The sequence below is a fragment of the Montipora foliosa genome, chromosome 10 (assembly GCF_036669935.1).
Source record: "Montipora foliosa isolate CH-2021 chromosome 10, ASM3666993v2, whole genome shotgun sequence".
NCBI classification, from domain to species: domain Eukaryota; kingdom Metazoa; phylum Cnidaria; class Anthozoa; order Scleractinia; family Acroporidae; genus Montipora; species Montipora foliosa.
In genome coordinates, this window is record NC_090878.1 from 6016351 (window position 1) to 6036497 (window position 20147).

Below are 20147 nucleotides of genomic sequence, written 5' to 3' on the forward strand. Positions count from 1 at the left end.
GGCTTTTATTTGAATGGTTACACTTGAGGATTTCACCCGGACTCAAAAGTTAGTTCCACCTTGTACAGCATAGTAAACAGCACCACAGGAAAGTACTGCTCAGTAGCTGTTATTTTAATGGCCACACTATAGGATTACAGCCACAGAGTCAAGAGATAGAACTACCTCGTACAGCATAATAAACAGCACCACATTTAAGTACTGCTCAGTAGCTTTCATTTGAATGGTCACACTTTTGGATTTCAACCTTGTACAGCATAATAAATGGCACCGCAGGAAAGTACTGCTCAGGAAAGTACTACTACTACTTCGTTTGAATAGTCACACTTTAGGATTTCACCCACAGACTCAAAAGATAGAACCACCTTGTACAGCGTACAAACAGCACCACAGGAAAGTACTGCTCAGTAGCTTTCATTTGAATGGTCACACTTTAGGATTTCAACCACAGACTCAAAAGATAGAACCACCTTGTACATCATAATAAACAGCACCACAGGAAAGTACTGCTCAGTAGCTTTCATTTGAATGGTCACACTTTAGGATTACACCCATAGACTCAAAAGATAGAACCACCTTGTACATCATAATAAACAGCACCACATTTAAGTACTGCTCAGTAGCTTTCATTTGAATGGTCACACTTTAGGATTTCACCCACAGACTCAAAAGATAGAACCACCTTGTACATCATAATAAACAGCACCACATTTAAGTACTGCTCAGTAGCTTTCATTTGAATGGTCACACTTCAGGACTTCACCCACACACTCAAAAGATAGAACCACCTTGTACATCATAATAAACAGCACCACAGGAAAGTACTGCTAAGTAGCTTTAATTTGAATGGTCACACTTTAGGATTACACCCATAGACTCAAAAGATAGAACCACCTTGTACATCATAATAAACAGCACCACATTTAAGTACTGCTCAGTAGCTTTCATTTGAATGGTCACACTTTAGGATTTCACCCACAGACTCAAAAGATAGAACCACCTTGTACAGCATAACAAACAACACCACAGGAAAGTACTGCTCAGTAGCTTTCATTTGAATGGTCACACTTTTGGATTTCAACCACAGACTCAAAAGATAGAAGCACCTTGTACAGCGTACAAACAGCACCACAGGAAAGTACTGCTCATTTGAATGGAAACAACTTTTGGTGTTTTTAGAGAGTATGTGTTGATCAAAGTGATTGTTTCCTACGTGATATTTTGTACGCATTTTTTATTTTTACCAGAAGGGGTCAGAGGACAAGCGTCAAGTCCAACAGTTTCACTTCCTTGTTTGGCCTGACAAAGGTGTTCCGCGTCACGCTACAGCTGTTCTTGGTCTTCGACGAAAAGTTCGCATGAAACACCATGACAGCAGAACACCTCTGGTCGTCCACTGCAGGTATATTCTCTTGACATCATCAGCACCCAGGCCTGCTAGTTGGACAGATTCGTCTGGGATGTCGCGATAATGACTGTATGATTGTATGATAAACGTCTCTAAGTTGCCCCTTTCAGCCATTTCTCATCTGCTCATCTCGGCATAACTAACATCCAGGCCCAGGTTGCTTGAACTCTTCGACAAAATTTTGGAAAAATGGCCTACGTTTTCAAAAGCTTTCTGACCAACTCTCACTTGCGCGTTGGATGACATAGCCTCCTTAACCAATCGTTAACTCTAACCATACTTCTAGTGACTCGGCCCAGACAGGCGAGGCACAAGTCTCAAGTACCCGCGGCCCGTCTCTTTCCCCAACCAGAACCTAACCATAACCCGAGCTCTAACCTGAATCGTATTTTGCAAATGGATAGTTGACAGTCTTACATAAAGGGAAATTTTGTGTTGTCCAACGTAATACAAGCACATCTCATTATACCGCAATCCCGGACAAAATTGCAATCATATGCGCAGATTCTCAACACATTTATTACTTGAGCAAGTTGTCTTTTCTTGACAGATAAAGGACTTGGTTTTGACCAAGAGAAGCGACGCTTCTCTTTGTTCGTTGTGCGTGACGTAAAAAGCAAGGGACACGTCGATGTCTGCATATTTAGTGCTTCTTTTACACTCCACATGGCCTTTTTTGCTCACCCGTTATGTGTTCGTGTGTATCACACTCGAGGAACTAAGCTAAATTAGGGCGACTGCTTGTTTAACGTGGTGTGAGTAAGCTGAAAACGAAAGCATTAAGTGTTGGTATTTATCCACAGGAGTTTCAGGCTAATAGACGTTGTCGTTTTCAGCAAAGTGCTAGACTTTCGGTTGTTCGTGCATGGTCTTCAGTTCTCGTTTCTCAAGTTCGCCATCGGTCATTTTTTCCCTTTCTTTTGTAGTGCTGGAGTCGGACGAACTGGCGCCTTTATAGTAATTGATGCCATGTTGGAGAGCATAAAGAAGAAGAAAGTCGTTGATGTGTTCAACTATGTTCAGCTCTTGCGTAACAACCGAATCTCTATGGTCCAAACAGAGGTAAATATCTTCCCGTGTCGTGTAATTGCTTTGTGGCGAAATGATAACGGAGTAAGTCTAACAGTGAGAAACAAATACAGTTCAACAATTCTAATTAAATGACAGTGAGAAACAAATACAGTTGAACACAACTAGGCATTGCATTCTCGTATCATTTGCAAACTCATTGAAACGTGTGACATGTTACACGAATTGTGACAGGCAACGTTAAGAAGCACATAATTATAACAGTTGTGAAGTCACACCAATTCTAATAGTCTGGAGCAAGGTCTCTAGCATTAGAGGTCATCCTCTGTTGTTTCTTTGTGGCTCGTCGCTGACGTTTTGACTGAAGCTTATTTTTGTAAAGAAAAAGCCGAGAAAATGTCCCGAATGATGTTGAGAAGTAATGGTCAGAGTTATTACTGGTAAATTTGAATTGACAGTTCAGGCAACGATTATGACAAAGGAATGAATCTGGATGGTATGCGTAGTGTAGTAGTCGATTTTGTTGATTTTTCTTGTTTTATTTCCTAATGCAAGTACCATGTTTTAGGAACAATACGGTTTCATTTACATGGCGTTGCTCGAGTCAGTAACTTGTGGTAACACAGAAATCGCTGCGCACGACATTCGCATTGCTGTGAAGAAACTGGCAGCCGTTAACCCCAAGACCAAGACGTCAGGCTTGGGTTCTGAATATCAGGTAGGTATAGAGAATACATCAAAATACGAAGAACACAGAAACGCTGTTGTTTGTTTGTGTGCAATAAGTTATGTATTGCGTGCGCAAGAAACGGAGTATTGACGCCGCACGTATTCTTAGGTTCACTGGAAGTTTCTGTCAGTGAGCAAGTGAGTAAGCACGTAGTGGCTGATAATGTACAGCGGCTGTAATTTGGTGACCTGTAGTTTGACAGTCTTCTGTGGTCTGCATCAGTTAATTTCTTTGGCCTAGAAGTATCTTAAATGCGTTGATTGCTGTCCGTTTTCAGCGGTTGGACCTCATTACTGCCGATGATGTCACTGACATTGAAGATGACATTGGTCGAAAACACGAGAATGCTTGCAAGAACAGGTTCCCGGACATAATCCCACGTAAGAAATCTTTTAATGGATTGGTTCCAGTAGAAACGTACTTTACAGCGCTCTTGATAGCACGAACATTGAGGCGAGAGCAGAAAATTGGAAGACAGGAGCGGAAAGAAACAAGCGGCAACAACCCAATCCCACCCACCCTTCTTATTTTTGATCTCACAGCAGTTTTTGCACACCCAGAATCGGGAACATCTCGTTGCAGTTCGTCGCCGGCATGGACTGAAACGCTTTCTGCACAAGCTGTGGATTGCATTTTCTGTCTTCATCGAGACTTAGTTTGTTTAACGACTCTTAAGAAGCTCCTCAAAGAACAAAATTTGCAACAGCCGGAATTGACTATATATATGTCGCATTCAGGGTCGGCGTTGTAAATACACTTGGGACCTTTCGATTCTAGGACGAGGACGAGAACGAGTACGAGATTTGACTGCCTGTTTGTAGCGAAAATACTTGCTATGTATATAACCCGGACGATTAATTTATCGAACTCTTTGTTAGTACCATAGGTTGCTCAGTTATTCTTATTACTGGTAACTGAGCCTTTTCCTTATCGAAAAATGCGAAAACTACAACCGTGACTACTAAAATGACGACGGTATCACGTTTTTCCCGCCAAAATGACGCTGGTTTACGCGCGCTCACTGCCAGGTGATCTGGTGAATCATTTGGAGGACTGGAACGAAAAAAATATAACGCCGTATCCCACAACCGCGCGCGGCCTTAGGTGTTGTTTCCAAACTCCTTGCAGTATTTCCATCGTCAAAACTCAACAGATCATTCCGTGTCTACATTTCCTGTTACTGAATGAACATTCAAGTAGACCCGGCGAGATCTAACCTCGCTTCTGCTATGTTGAATTCGAATATAAGGCCGCGCGCAGTTTTGGGATACGGCGTTAAGATTTTTCTCCCCATTCCTCCGAGTAACGTCACCAGATCACCTGGTGTTGTTCTATGAGAAAATCACGCTCTCGAAAGCTCTCTACGAGGGAGCTCAAGGCCGAGTCGTTTTTGAGCTATGGACGGCAACCGGCAAATTGTCAACCACAAAATCGTATTGCTAAGTAATTCACCATAAGAGAACATTAGTTTGAAAATCTCGGAGAGATTACGGTTCTGGAATACGAAATGTTCCCTCCCGTTTTACGTCAGTGGCTCAAAAATGTCACGTGCTCAAGCTCCTTAAACGCGCGCCTTTTTTTAGATGCGGACGGCAACCGAAAGTGAGCTGTTTTCCTGGTTGCCGTCAGCGTCTCAAAAACGCACGAGCTTAAGCTCCCCATTGAATGCTATGTTTTTACACCACTTTGTTTGTATTTCAGTGAATGGATCTAGAGTGGTCCTTAAGGATGGCAGGAGCGACTATATCAACGCTGCCTTTGTTGACGTAAGCCTAATGTGATAGTTTGTATTTCGTCTTCCATAGCATGGCCGATAATCGAGAGGCGGAAGTTTATTTTCGCATTTCTCATGGCGGTAGCTTTTAAGGCAACTTAAAACAACAAAAGACCTCACTTCTGGTTTCCTATTGGCTGTTCAGTACCAAATGTTTTGGTGGAAATAAAATAAGGCAACACTTTTTGTCAAGTCATCTTATTAATTTAATTGAAACTGAAAAGCAACTCGCTTGATTATTTACGCAACAGCATTCCGAACTTTATACCATTGCGAAGTTGAAAGTCGTTCTTTTGGGCGTGAAAAAGGTGTTGCAATTAGGTTGTTGAATTGCTTTTTGCATTTTACTTCAGACCTTCAGAGAGCGGAATTCATTTATTATGACGCAAGCTCCATTGGACAACACTATTGAGGATTTCTGGAAGATGATTTGGGACTACGACGTTGGAACAATTGTCACGTTGAACGAGCCAAAAGAACGAGGGCAGGTATAACGCATTTTCATTGGAATTATTCTGAACTATTTTCATTTTCTTTCAACAATTCTCTTCACGACAGAACAACCTCTCTTCGAGAGGCCTTAGTTATCGCATCCTTATCTCAAAGTGCCGCAAATGAAACACAGAGACAGATACTTGAAACTGTGCCTCTTTTTGTGAAAGAATTGAAAAGGTGTATCCGACATCGCTTTTGTTCCTCAAACTTTTCCCATTGACCCCTGGTATTCTCCCTTACCAACATCTACGCATGCTCGTTATTTCATCGTTTAGTTTTCGTTACGCGAAATATGACCGACAAACATTTATCGTGAGCCTTTCCAGGAACGCTCGCCAGAGCCAAGTTTTGAAGTGCGCATTAAATACCAGAAAATAGTGCCAAACTCACCTCAGGCAATCATTTCCCGGTTTCCTTTTTTTTTTATTTCGTCGTTAGTTACAAAGATTTTTTCCTATTCTTTGGACAGATTTATCCTGTTTACTGGGCTTCTGAGGGATCCACAACCTTTGGCGAATTCACTATTGAAACAACATCGTATGAAGTGTTTCAGGACTTTTCTGAGAGGGAGTTAACAGTGAAAAGGAAAAAGGTTTCACTCAAGTTTTATAATAATACATTTTAGCTTCGCTGTTATGCATGAAGGGTATGGAGTTCCCAATGTTTATAACCCTGTGTGACGCAAAAGGACTCCCTCACGGAGTTTCCGGTGCTGTGGTCGGTCCTCTGTTGTATATCGTGGTTGCATAAGAGCGTTTCAGCGAGTTACGACTCCTGAGCTCCTTGTGAGTAAATAAACTATGACTATGACTGTACAATATAAGTAGAGGGGAGATTCGGAGTACCCGAAGAAAAACTTCTCGAAACAGAGTAGAGAACCAAGGAACGCTGTCGTCATTGTTGGGAGGCGAGTACTCAGACCACAGCGTCAGCCCTGCTGTAGCCCGCGCGGTCGAAACGTAGGGGCTTGATTACTAGTTTAGAAACTAGTAACCAAGGCCCTATATTTCGACCGCGCGCCATTTTCAACGGAAGAACCTCCTTCTTAATCCCAATGGCCAAATTGGGCCTCTTCCTGTCTGGATTTTATTTTTATTTTTTCTCCCTTGATGCACCTCATCACCTCAAAAGTAACTTTCTAACGAAACACTTTATGCTTCTAGGATCCTAACACAGTTCGTCAGATTCACCAATACCAAGTGACAGGTTGGCCTGACAAGGGAGTTCCGAAAAACGCGCACTGCATTATCGACTTGATAAACATGGTGGAACGTTCACAGCGAAAAAGCAGTAATGCGCCGTTGGTTGTACAATGCAGGTAAATGGATTTTTCTATCTTTTGTGAAAGTACCCATAGACTTTGTTTTTTTCCTCAATAGGGTCTACTCATAACCCGTTCCATATAGGGATTGATCTTTCATTTCATAGCATTTGTTGGCCGCCATTTATAAAGACAGCAGCAGCATTAGCAGCAGTAGCAGTAGCAGTAGCAGCAGTAGTAGTAGTAGCAGTAGCAGTAGCAGTAGCAGTAGCAGTAGCAGCAGTAGTAGTAGTAGTAGCAGTAGTAGTAGTAGTAGTAGTAGTCGTCGTCGTCGTCGTCGTCGAAAGAATTTTGGCTCCAAAGTGAGGCTAGTGAGAATGATTAGCACAAAGGCAAAATAATAATTATTTTTTCCTGTCATTTATGAATGCGTTCTGTAACGTAGCTTAAAGAAAGATAAAGTGGGTCGTGTGTTTTTTTGCACTCAAGTTCCTATCACTTTGTTACACTGCGATTAAGTGTAGTATCGATTGGCAGCCGCTGTTTCCGGAAAGGTGCCAGTGCTCCTTCTCCGAAGACCCTGGTTACCGGTTCTCGCGTCAAGCCGCCTCTCTCGCAGAAGGAACGAAGTCCGGACTCGAGAGAGTAGTTGCAAGCAAGCCTACGATCAATTAAGATCAGAGGAAAGCATATCTTTGGCGTTTTTAGAGTGCCCTCATAAATTATTAACTTCAATATCTTTGAGCCGAGTCACGCATTTCTTCGTGTAGGTCTCGTCTCCATTCTTCCATGGATAATTACTGGGTATTTTAAATACTGAAAACAGTGCTTACTGGTAAATCAGGTGATGTTCCCTACTTCGCCATAATCGTCGTTATAATTCTTGATAACATGACAATGTTGAACTTTCAGTGAAACCACCTTTGTACTGATCTGTCGGTTTCGTTATAGCGATGGTGTTGGCAGAAGTGGTACCTTCTGTGCGATCCTCTCCATCATCGAACGCCTCAAGTCAGAACAAGTCATTGACGTCTTTCAGTCAGTCAAAGTCATTCGAGTTAACAGACCGAAAGCTGTCAACTATAAGGTAGGATTGACAATAGCATTAGCTCCAATACGCTTGTCCAAAAAATGATTGGGCGGTTTTTAATCATTTTAGGGTAATGGTTCATTGATTGGTGCAATTTAAAATGTTGTCATTTCATACTTTCAGTAAAACAAAGGAAAAAAAATAATCAAAACAATTTAAAGGTGTAATTAAGAGTGATTATGCCCAGTTATGCTATATCACTTACAATTACGATCGATAAATTAAGGGTGCTTTCGATTGACCGGATTCCGGAATAGGAGGATTACATGGTATACCAGTTATAAATCCTTCGTTTTTATGGAGATTCACATTAAAACTGAAAAGCACCTGCTAAAATGCTATTTTAAACATATCTTTATTATCTCTCAGCAGTTAGCGGTGTGGTGGTCAAGTGGTTAGGTGGCGGGTTAAAGTAATCAACATTCCCAGATTTGAGTCCTATGTCGATACACTTGGGTTGTTTTTTTTTCAAACCAAAATGGCCATTTCCCATAATCTATACCAAGCTTTCAGTCTTCTAAATTAACGATAATAGTCAACTCAATTGTGTATATCAGATAAATTCGGGGTGGAGGATCGGTTGGATACCTCAGGCCACGCAATCGCGCGGTCATGGGTTCGAGTCCCGTTCCAGGCCGCTTCTGCGTAAGTTGCTTCATGACTGCGATGATTTTCCTGACTTTCATTTAAAATTGAAAGTTAAAGCGGCGTTTCACACTGAATGCAAGGTTCTCGCACTCCGATCGATCCACACGACGTCACGTAGTTGCGAGATTAAAAAGGAAACAGAGTTTCGTTTACAAAAATAACCTACTGTAATTCACCAGAAACCCATAAGGGTTGAAACGTGTAACGGCCCCTTGTGTGCTGGGAAACAAGCTTCTGAATATTCAATTTGCTAAGTACCATATTTGGAACAACAAGAGCGAGGGGTTTCCAAATATGGTACTTAGCACTGAAACATTCAACCAATCAGTTCGCACTGAATATTTGGAAGCAGTGAACGCGCGTTACACGTTTCAACCCTTATGGGTTTCTGAATTCACCAAATGCCGCCCTCATTTTCTCTTGTAAGGATGGTGCCTACTATTGTTCTTGCGCATACGTTCTGCGTATCTCGAGATTCTCGGGTTTTCTATCGGTGATGGTTACCAATACAGTGATGTTTTTGCGTGGTTTAATACTGTCCGGAAAATTTAGATCTTGTTAAGTACTCTTGGTTTCCAAAAAGAAAATTGGGGCTAAGCATGCATTTTTGAGAGATAATTAAGTTTCAATTTAAGAAAGAACGCCATTTAACGCTTTTTACAAATATTATTCATCAATTATCTTTGAAAATGCGTGGTTACCCCCAATGTTCTCTTTGGATTTCAATAACACTTGTTAAGATCTACATTTCTTGCATAATCATAAACCGAGCCAAAAATACCTTTGAATTAGTAGGCAACGTCCATAAAATGAAGTCTTGCCAGCGTAAATTGAAATTAGGTTGGATAAATTACTTTTGGGGTTATGGGTTCAGTTCTAAAATCGCTCTGTTGTCTTTTCGTATTCTCAGTATACTCAAATGCATTTTTTTGCTGCAGCGCGCCTCGCCCTAGCGTTGTGACGTATGTTTCTCGAACCTTTAACATTGATTTTCCGATTTTTTTTCTTCTCTGTGTTAAAAGGATTTGTTTTGCGCTTGTTTTTAGGCCCAGTACGTGTTCTGCTACAACATTGTACAGAGGTATTTGGACTCGTTCAACGACTATTCTAACTTCAACTGAAGCGACCGAAAGACATTACGTTTCAACGGTGTTACAGTTGGTTAATGTATGTCGGCGAAGCTGAAAAAAAGGCCTTTACATTGGAGACTGAAGGCACAGATTGCATGAAATTACACGCTGGAAGCGAGTTTTGTTTGTAGTAGTAAAAGATACGTCCACATTTGCAAGTAATGAGATGTACCCACTGTGTGGAAAACGTTATCAGAAGTTTTTTAATAGGGGCGAACATCCAGTACCCCTACTTTGAATTATCGGCCTTTTTGACCGTTTAGCTTTAAATTGCTGTTTCCTGTGTAAACATTTTCAAAAGTTGATTAATGCACCTGTAATCAGAGACGTCGCACAGTGGTTGGCAAAGGCGTCAATATTTGGTTAGACAAGCTTTTTTGAAAATCGTTAACACTGTCACAGAAGAGTGACTTAAGTTCCAATGTCATGGGTTCCTGACGTAATAAAGTGTCCCCTAACATTGCAAATCAACTAAGCATCACTTGTATCCAGAAATACACATCTTAACGTCAAAAATCGTCTTTGTCGCTGCCTACGCTGCCCAATTTAATACCAATCACTATAACTAAGCAATAAGCCCCAAACTTAACTGGTTGTTATAAATAACTTACTAGGCAATAGGCTAACATTTGAAGGGACACTTCGTGACGCGTTTATCGAACCTTGCGTTCATCTCATTAGCAATAATCCTCAGCAGTCTCGACCCCAGAGCTCTTCTCTTGATTGAGGGAGAGAAGAGCTCTGGGGAACCCTGTAACAATGTGTCTTCTCATTGGTTTTTGTGAAGAACAATCAAAAGCGTCTCTAATTGGTGCATTCATGTTAACACGAGGAGTGAGCAGGCGCCCTAAGGTTTTGGCTGTGACAACCCTACGGCGCATGTTCTCCTTCACAGAGTTTCCCAGAGCCTTGAGTCGATCCAAGGCTCTGGTGACGAGAATGCAATAATCCTGTAATGTCATAAGTAAAATGCGTGACCCACTTCCTTGACCCACTTTGATGATGATTTAGCAAGTGTATCGTGCCGCCAGTGGTGGGGTGAGCTTATTTAAATTGAGCCACATCTGTTAACAATTAAGTTCAATCTAAAAACTACTTTTAGTGTGAACGTACTTTTAAGAAACTACTTGTTCGAGTAAGAGCTCACGAAACCATGTTAGGTGCTGAAAGAGGGAACCCTTTTGTCGCGAAGAAAGGAAAAATTTTTCGTTACTTAAAACTTGTCTCAACGAGAGCAAATGAAGCATCGTCGTCATCGTAAACTACTTACCCTTAAAAGACGTCGAATATTTAACCATACTTCGGAAACGTTCTCTCTCCTGTGCTAAATAAATGCGAGTCGTATTTAAGCTTATTTTATTGCTAACTTTCTTGCTTTTTGGTAAAAGAAATTATATTTAAATTATATTTAAATGTAGTTAAGCTAGGCATTTGAAGCATAAGCTAAGTTGACGTTCATTTTGACCCGTCAAAGTGAAAGAAACTGTCAATATCAAATCAATATATTGTTTGGCGATTTACATTTTCTACTAAAAGAGATCGTTATTTTTTAGTACAAATTTATGGCTTAGAGCACAGACTAAGGGCGCTTTCGATGGACCCTCTTTATCCCGGAATAAGAATACGTGGACTGATGATTTAAAACGGTATATCTGGCGTTTTGAACAACAAGGACAATAAAGATATACTTAAAATAACATTTTAGCGGGTGTTTGAATCTCCGTAAAAACGAAGGATTTCTGCCTTATATTCCATGTATTCCTGTTTCGGAGTACGGTAAATCGAACTCACCCAAATTCTCTCTCTCCAAGAGAGTCCCCTTTTTGTAGGCGTTTAACCTTATTTTGGTATTACATCATATTTTTCTAGAAAAAATAAATAAATAGGAAATCAATGTACTCATGTAAAGTAAAATGTATGACGTTTGGATTAAAATCTTCCTCTTTGGACTCAATTTGGACTTATTTTTCTTTACACTGGCATAGTGTTCATTACATCTGGGACTGCCTTGCTCTTCGTTGCTTTCTGCTTGGCGATTTTGATCTGTGAAGACGGTAAGATGAATAACCGTCGGAATTAGGCATTAAATCGACAATAGGAAAACGTATTGGCCGTGGTCAGTTGTGAATGAAATTAAATCACTTCTGGGATCACTTCTGTCATCGTAATCAGTTGTGATGGGCATAGCATGCTGGTTACCAATCTTTTTTTCCTTTAGTTATTTGTTTATTTTTATTTCTTCCCCTAAAGGAGTAAAACTTGATGAACCTGTTTACTTATTGATTCGTGTAAGGTTTAACTGAAAATCATCGGAAAACAGCAAAGATTGTTCTAGCCTAAAGTTTGAAAAACAGCATGCCATTCTTACGGAGAATAAACTCCAAATCGCATTTAACTAACCCAGGGCTAAACAAGTTTTAACTTTCGTTCGAACGTGGCATTGAGCTCATTAATTACATTTTGTGTCTCCCTATGCCCTACTCTGCGACACCAAACGCCATAAAATCTTTTTTATTCGTTTCGATGTTTTGGGGTTCTTGAAAAACATGATTGTCGGTTTGTCTAGCATTGATCCACTTTCGCTTGTATTTTCTCTTCATGTGTTGGTGTGGTCCTTACCTACCTTTTCTAGAGCGTAGACCTCTTTGCAACGTGTTGATGAGCCAGCTTATGGCTGATTGGCCGCCATGTGCTAAGTACGTGGACGACACTACAATCCTGCCTCAAGGAGGTGCGTGCTACTTAATGAAAACAAGTGCAAATGGTGGTCTGTTCGTTGAAGTAATACCCCTAACCGCTGTCGCCGTTTAACATCATGAGGTCTTAGAGAAAGCATCAATATACAAACTACTGGGAGTACTGATTTATGAAGATCTTACTTGGACTGCTCACGTGTAACAATTAACTAAAAAAGCTAAAAAACACCTATATGCTTTGCGTATATTAAATAAAAAAGACTGGGGTTCCTCGACCAGCTAGACGTTACAAAGGTGTATTGTACCCTATTGAGATCTTCCACTGCGGATATGTCTTTCGAAGTGAGAAGCCCTTCAGCTTATGAAGGGGTGTCGTTGCTCAGTCAAAGAAGGGACACTATAAAAACTTTGTCAAGAAGACAAAGAACTCTTGTTTTCTAAAAAACGTAGTCCCAAAGCTCACAGATGTTAGCCATGGTTATTCGTTTCGACCCAAAGAAAGACACTCCACACGCGCTTTAATTAAGTAGTGTCCATTTGGAAACACGAAATGATGACGCTGACGCGAAAAACGTTCTCACTCTCGTTTCAGTGGACTTTGTTCTTCCTCAATCTCCCTACCATCTTCTCTTGTGTTTTCAAAAGGCTCAAAGACCGAGAGTTTTTTCTTATATCTGACGGGATTACACTTCTGTTCTTGGAATTAACTCGTAGCTTCTACCTTTCTCTTACAAGCCCTGGATTTTTTATGTAACCATTTGTTGGGAATCCCAAAACAGATCTGAAAAATCGGACAAAACCGAGTGTTTAACCATTAGTTTCGTTTACACTACTTTTCAGTGAATTTCACGAATCTGGGACATCAAATTTCTTTATTATAGCCACTATTTGTTCTCCCAATTTCTATTTTTTGGCTTTTATTCCCATAGATTCTTTGTACTTTTTGCATTTACGACAAAAGACCAGACATTTTTCTTACTACTAGCTCAGTATCCGTTTCTCAGCGTAGTTTGTTTGTTTTTTACTTGGCTCAAGGGGTGTTCACGCTTAAGCAATTTAATTCCCGGCTAAAAATAATCACATTTTATTCTCACCGTGGAGACTCTTCAGTCTGCCATTGATCCTATGAAACAAAATAAGTTTCTGTTTGTTTCAAAACGGGAATAATGAAATTAAACAGTAGTCTCCCACGGCGACAACATGTGATATTCAGCACACGTTAAGTATCACAATTGTTAAATTAACAAAGTGGGAAACTGAAGTGGAGAAAGAGCAAAACTATGCTTTCAAACTGCTCACTGGCATGTGAAGGCCGTAGTATAATCAACAGAACAGAATTTTTCAGTTGGCCAGAATGGTTTGGTATATCTTCTAGGAGATATCGCGGCCATGGTAACCTTCGTTTCTTCGTATGCCTTAAAATATTTCGTTCATTTCCTTCGGCGCTCAAAGCAAAAATCTTTCTACAAAACGTCAATCTTTAGCCCTCATTTTCATAATTAATCTTTAAACCCTGGTCAATTGTCATTTTCCTCGGTCACTATTTTGCACACTAAGACATGGCCCGGCAAAAAGAAGAAAAAACAACTGATCGGAGAATCAAATCTCATTCTTTTGGTCTTATTAATATTTTCATAGTTGTTGGAATTTCCAGAGAAATGTTTTCAGAGTGGGCCGCGTTTCGACCTCCGAGAAGCTACTCGTTTCCAGCTGCTCATCGTCGACACCTCTGTTTAATTTCTAAAACCCCATGTTCTCCAGACCCCCCAGCACGAAACAGTATCACTTATTTACACTGAACGCACAGATGGTTTAAAGTCAGTGGAGACAGTCTTGCATAAGTTAGTTGCCATCTCACTGCTCTGCTAGTTTGCAACTCTGGACAAAGAGAGAGACATTTAAGAACAATTTGAAAATTGAGTAAGTACGGCAAAGAGGATCGATTACAACCCGGGGAAGTTATTTGATTTTGTCGGGAAGGTGGGAAGGTGGTAATGAAAAAGAAACAAACTGAAACGAACAGACGAAACAAAAGAACGTTTTATAAAAGGCTCAACTATGGGATATAGTTTTAAAAAGATTTGATTGGTGTATGGTAGTTCGTATTCCTGATACACGGCGGACTGAAGTTCGAAACGACAGCTCTTATGCAATTTTAACGGTTTAACGGGTATCCGTAACGGAGAACCGTGGTACAGCGCCCTAAAGTCCTTGTCACTGACCGATGCGGCAATGAAATTTATAAGAAGGTTAAAGTCATTGTATCAAGTCATTTACAATTTGATTTTCGAAGAGGTAGTCAAACTAAACTAGTAGATCGAAGGTTCCATAAAAGTCTTAGTAGTACTGGTGTTTAATGAAAAGAATAAAGTATATATTATATAATTATGAATAACATTATAGTAAGTTTTGTAACTTCGTATATTCTAAAAGTCATTTCGTTCACCTCGTAATCTTCCTATGTAAAGGAATCCTGGTGGTCACCAACCCGGCCAAGGATTCCGGATCCCGAGTCGTGGATTCTGGATTCCAAACTCATGGGTTCCACAGAAATGGATCCCGGATTCCATCGAAATGTATGGATTCTGGAATCCTTATACAAAAGATTCCGGATTCCGAAGCCTCATGTTTGCTGGATTCCTGATTCTTTCACAACGGCGATCGTACGGGATTAATTTGAATTTAAAGTTGACCAGGTCCCAACGCGCTTTTAATAGCTTAAAAATCAAAATCTCTCGCGCTCCCCAGCAACAGAACCGCTAGCTTTAACTTCAGGATGTTTGTGGATGCATAAATGACGATTAAGTAAGAGGTCGAGAAAACAAAAGTTAAAACAAGGGCGATACAAAATGTTTCAGGATCGATTTCCGCCACACTCTCGAGTGCTCTTCATTCCCGGCTTCCTGTGAGGAGAGCGGGCTCCTTTCCCGAAACAGCGGCTGACAATTAAGCCTAAACGTGAAATAGAGGTGTTTCCATGACATGGTGTATACTTGTCTTGGTATTCCTCCAGTTAAACCAAAAAAAAAAATTTCATTGTTGAATTCAAATATTTAATTTAATATGTTAAACTAAAAAAACTTATTGTTAAAATGAAAACATTCATATAAACATAACACGGCGTTAATTGAAAAACCCTGCTGGAGGAAAGCGGCTTCTACAATTAAGAAGTGATGGTATAAAATTCAGTGCAATTTGCGAAAAATTAGAGGTCAGACAAGAAATCGAACCACTAGCAACTGGTTGCAAATCCAGCGCTGCAACAAAGGTACAGCGGCCGGATTTCCTGGATTCGTGTAATGATTCGTTTTAATAAAACTCTCGGTTTTATTTGTAGGTATCTGTTTAAACTCAACATGGCTCGGTTAACAATTTTGTGCTTGGTATGCCTCAGCATTTTGTCTCTTTCAAGCGCGGGTAAGAACTCGTGCAAGAGGCCAAAGAAGATTCGTAGTGTCTTCTTAAAACCACAGAGTTGTGATTGTGATAGTAAAACAAGCGGCCTGTTAAAATACGAAGACGGCCAAGTACTTTTCTGTAATGGAAACGACTGGAAGTCACTGATGACACCGGTGGGTTCAATGGAAAATCCCGGTTTCTCGTGTAAGGACATCAAAGAAAGGAGTCCAACGGAACCCACAAATGATGTTTACTGGATCATAACGGGTAAGACTTTATCACATTTGCAGCCATCTTGATTGAGTTGATTAATCTAGTTTTGCTCTCTTTAAGACAGCCATTTTACAAACTTGATTCACTGTTGATTTTAAGAAGAGATTTGAGAAAAGTGGATCCCGAAAACGGGAAAAAGTTAGCAATCGCGGTTAAGGGAGGAACAAGTTTTGAGGTCCAATGATTTTGACCACCCTTTGTTAAATAGGGGGAGGGGGGGAGTTTATGTGGAAAGGGTGCTTTGGCTTTTGTGTATTGTCATCCAGTTCACCAGCAACTGGATTTATCTCTCATTTTTAAGTAATGAAGCATGTATTGCTTTCATGAAGTTGTTACTAAGTAAGTTTAAAGGTTTTAGAATAGCGTTTAACTTGTCTAGCTGAAAGTCAAAAACAAGAACACTTGACATTTTGAAAGTTCCTTAAAGTTATTCAAAATGCTCTGCGTTGGAAAATAAACTTCATTTTTTTTCATTATTTTAAAACAGGCAGCCAAGGAGCAATTCCAGTATACTGTGACATGGAAGCAGGAGGTCAGACTGACAATATATGTGAATATATGTGACAAATAAGTTGGCCTGATTTTTGAGTTTTTTATATTTGTGGAACGGGGACGACACACTCGCGGGAGGTGCGGGAGGTTCTTTCGTCCATTTTCTGCTACATGTAAGACCTTACTCCAACAACAAAACTTACTGCTCATCACCAAACAGCAATGAACAGTGTACATGATGCCGGTAAAATCAGTTCTCAGGTTAAATCCGTCAGGTTAGGATTAGTTTTGGTTATTATACAAGGATATCAATTGACTACTATGTTGAGGTTCGTAAGACAAAGCTTGAGGGAAGGTCCTTTTTGGGGGGTTGATAGCTGCTTTAAACTAGGTAGCTATAGAGTGCATATTCAACATACATTTAAGATGAGGATCAAATTTAACCTACAATCCTCGTCACATTTGTTGGAACACCCATACCCTTTTCTCCCCTCCTTCAATGTTGATTTTCACCACTAGTACTATCAGTCGCCCGAAAAATTCTCAGACAATATTGAATTGGGGGAGGGGGGTGTGGACACTGTCATGTCCCTGAAAGATACATGGCAGAAGCAGTCACGCGTGAAATGGCTTCTTCTGACTGGTTAAAATTAGCGACCCTTTGTTTCTTTCGCGCACAAAGTGTACCTAAAAATAAATCCATTTGTGAGTGTGCTGGGACAAGACCGCAAAGTCATAGATCAACACTAGTACGTACTCTTTCCTAATTCACTCTTGTAGAAACTAGGAGTCCAGCATACTGACGGGGTTGAAAATTTAACAGAAGCAAACATCCTACTATGTTAATTATTTGTCAGGTTGGACCATGGTTTTTAAGTACGTTAATGATACGAAACAAGATGCGTATGAAGCTTATAACTCCGCTGACACCTACAGTGAGAACCAAATGGAAGCCCTTGATGTTACCAAGGCATACCCTGACATCTACAAGAACAAGATCGTTTTGAAGTGGAGCTCTTTTGATCCCTCTGAGGTGAATCTGAAAATATTCAAACATGTAAGGTGTTCAATTTCGCTAAAGCCGAACTGATGATTCAATTATTCGGCGATTGCAATTCGAGGTCCAAAGAGAGTTTTAAACAAAAAAAAGAAAGAATTTTCTGTTGATGCAGTCTTATTGAATACAGGGTGACTGGGCTGACAAGCTCAACACAAATTTCTTTTAGAGCATTGAGACATGTAGGAGCTTAGTCCGGCTGACTATGGGTTGAAATCTCAGGTCAAGTGTTGTCTAAAAGACCGATTTTAGCTCAGGTTTAAGTGAAGCTAGGCCTAAGTGATTATAGGAGCAAAGTGTACTGACAAACTTAAGAATCGCTGCATTTCAATACCTAGAAACCTTTAACCCATCTGATGATCACAACGTTGAACTCTTTGTCGAAAACCGTCGAGATGCGATGAGATGGTTCGACTAGAAATAAAGGAAAAATAACATTGGTGCGCGAAAAAAAAAACAGTTAAAACATGAACTTACAAACGTTTCTTCGGAACTGCGAGAATAAATGCTTAGCTTGATTGTGCATAGAATTTTCCCTGGAGGGGACCCTTGAAAATCTGAAGTGGAAAACCGAGGCGCGAAAACCCTAAATAAGCTAAAATACCATTGATGTCCCCAAAACGAGTGACGGGGCACGGAATGCGAAAAACGCACGTTTGAATCCCTCAGCAAAGTGTGTGACTGCCTTTAAGTCGAAGATATCAAACCTTTGACGAATCGCCTTTTTTTATATTAACAGGCGAGGGTTGCTCTGTATAAAGGAGGGTCACTTGTCAAGGAACTTATGTTTGACGCCAAAGGAACTGACAAACTCAACTGGTTTGCGAAGAGCAAGCTGACAGGTACTCTGCCATGGAACGACATCGAAAAGGAAACAACAAATTACTTCTCCATCGAGGGAGATCCTGGAAACAATCGCCGATTCTTCATTAACAGGAGTTATGGCGGTTGCCCAAATGATATGGGTTGGATGGTGGTTAGCAAAGCAGGATGTAACTGGGAGAAGACCTTCGGAGAGTACGTGGTACTGTATAGCAACAAGGATACCTACGTACCTTGGCAACAAGAACTGGGTGAGTTAATAGGGAGCAGCAGTTGCAAAGTGAGTGAGCGAGTGATTCTTAAGTCAGTGACACACATTGTTTTTTAATTTTTTTCATTTAAAAAGTGGTTGGCGCTTCAATCTGTATATACTTTCAAATTCCGGTGGTGATGCTTAATTCGATTTGATCACACCCACATTTATCTCCCTGTAGTGTTTCAGTGTGCCGTCTATCCTTTATCGTGTCGATAATGAAGCTAATAATGACCATTATTGCCATGAACCTCTTCACAAATTCGCAATTCTGAGAAATAATCCACTTCTGTGCTTTCTCTATCGTTACGCTCACAGTTAACTACTGTTTTCTGATCTTGCAAATGCCAACTAACTCTTTCTCGAAGTTAATGCAGTGTGCAGTTGGAAAATCTAATACTACTTGTACGCTGCTAGCTTTGTGCCCAGGATATAGACTTTTCACTCCTAATCTTATAATTAAATCCGAATACTTGTCTCTTTAAATATTGCCTTTGCTGGTATTGTTCCCGGCACGCACACACTTCCGCTTCCATTATGAACCATTCCTTGTTCATTTTGTCCACCACATTCATATCAGGCTTGTCGCCACCATTTCTTGGGCATTTTTCAAGTGCCATGGAATATCACACAAGATTTGCGCTTTATCATTCTCCAAACATGGAAATGGGTGGCTTTGTTTATACCAAGGTAGAGAGATTTGAGATTCACTAAATTTATACTTTTCCAGTACGCTATGGTACAGTGGTCACAACATTCCCTGGAACTGTCTGTCGGTCCTATCATCAGGCCATCATCATCATCGTATGGCATGTTAGCTTTCCGTAAAAGATCGACTTGAAAGAGTTTGATCTACTTTGACCACTAAGCACATCACTATTGATGTCTCATTACTGAAGAACTGTATCTTAAAAAAAGCAAAATAAATTACGTTGCATTGGAGGTGGCGTTGAATGTTTGAAGCTCACAAGCCACAGGTGAGTATGTAAGCGAATGAGCGAATAAAGAAGAATCATTTTGTGCGTATAATTGGTCGCCTTCACACAAATCTTTCTTCTTTACAGACAACGTCGCAGAGGCAGATGTGATGGCGGTGTTTGTACGTTGAAACGATGATGCATATCTCCTGACTTAGTGCCTACGAAGGTGGATCCTTGATTGGACTGGACCGACTGGACCGGAAAGAAAAAAATTAAAATTTCTCGAGGCTGTAGATTGTAATGGGTTCATGATACGGTAGGGGGGTTTAGCTTGGTTTCATTGTTACAAATTACACCGTGCCTCATAAATTAAAGAGAAATAAAGCATTCAATAATCGATGCAAAATGTCCTGCTTTGAAGCCGAGATGTGCATCTTCAGATGCCTTTACTTTCGTCTGTACTAGAAAACGGTTCCTTGAATTGACCACTTCCACAAACCATAATGCCGTACGTTTTACGGTAAAATCACATTTGATATCTGCAAACATGTACTCCATTGACTTATTCGAAGATGACTGCTTCAACTCGCGTCCGAATTTATCGCTATCAATTTAAGTTAAGGGATTGGGTTGCACCTCGAAATCTGTTGGCTTCCTGGAAACCTTCTTT

General features: G+C 40.4%; 2 protein-coding genes across 7 annotated transcripts in view; both read left to right on the forward strand.

Annotated features, from left to right (window-relative positions):
* Nucleotides 1–11519, forward strand: part of LOC137974348 (receptor-type tyrosine-protein phosphatase mu-like) — a 76708-nt gene extending 65189 nt beyond the window's left edge. For 3 of the 4 annotated variants that reach the window (XM_068821278.1, XM_068821280.1, XM_068821281.1), the window contains 10 exons: nucleotides 1248–1402; nucleotides 2335–2470; nucleotides 3006–3155; nucleotides 3445–3547; nucleotides 4869–4933; nucleotides 5295–5429; nucleotides 5906–6028; nucleotides 6600–6754; nucleotides 7649–7784; nucleotides 9482–11519. In XM_068821278.1, the coding sequence (XP_068677379.1) occupies nucleotides 1248–1402; nucleotides 2335–2470; nucleotides 3006–3155; nucleotides 3445–3547; nucleotides 4869–4933; nucleotides 5295–5429; nucleotides 5906–6028; nucleotides 6600–6754; nucleotides 7649–7784; nucleotides 9482–9556 (1233 nt within the window). In that variant the 3' untranslated portion in view covers nucleotides 9557–11519. The remainder of the gene's footprint in view (nucleotides 1–1247; nucleotides 1403–2334; nucleotides 2471–3005; nucleotides 3156–3444; nucleotides 3548–4868; nucleotides 4934–5294; nucleotides 5430–5905; nucleotides 6029–6599; nucleotides 6755–7648; nucleotides 7785–9481) is intronic. The other variant, XM_068821279.1, reaches the window with a different exon arrangement.
* Nucleotides 11520–14039: 2520 nt separating this feature from the next.
* On the forward strand, nucleotides 14040–19876 carry LOC137974354 (uncharacterized). 3 transcript variants are annotated; one of them, XM_068821288.1, is made up of 6 exons: nucleotides 14040–14181; nucleotides 15599–15927; nucleotides 16421–16465; nucleotides 17283–17458; nucleotides 18222–18555; nucleotides 19622–19876. In XM_068821288.1, exons 2-6 carry the CDS (start codon nucleotides 15618–15620, stop codon nucleotides 19663–19665), a joined length of 909 nt encoding a protein of 302 aa, XP_068677389.1. In that variant the 5' UTR covers nucleotides 14040–14181; nucleotides 15599–15617; the 3' UTR covers nucleotides 19666–19876. The 3 variants fall into 3 exon arrangements, with proteins under 3 accessions (XP_068677389.1, XP_068677391.1, XP_068677390.1); XM_068821290.1 differs by having other exon boundaries at nucleotides 14136–14241; XM_068821289.1 differs by lacking the exon at nucleotides 14040–14181 and adding an exon at nucleotides 15417–15529.
* Nucleotides 19877–20147: the final 271 nt, after the last annotated feature.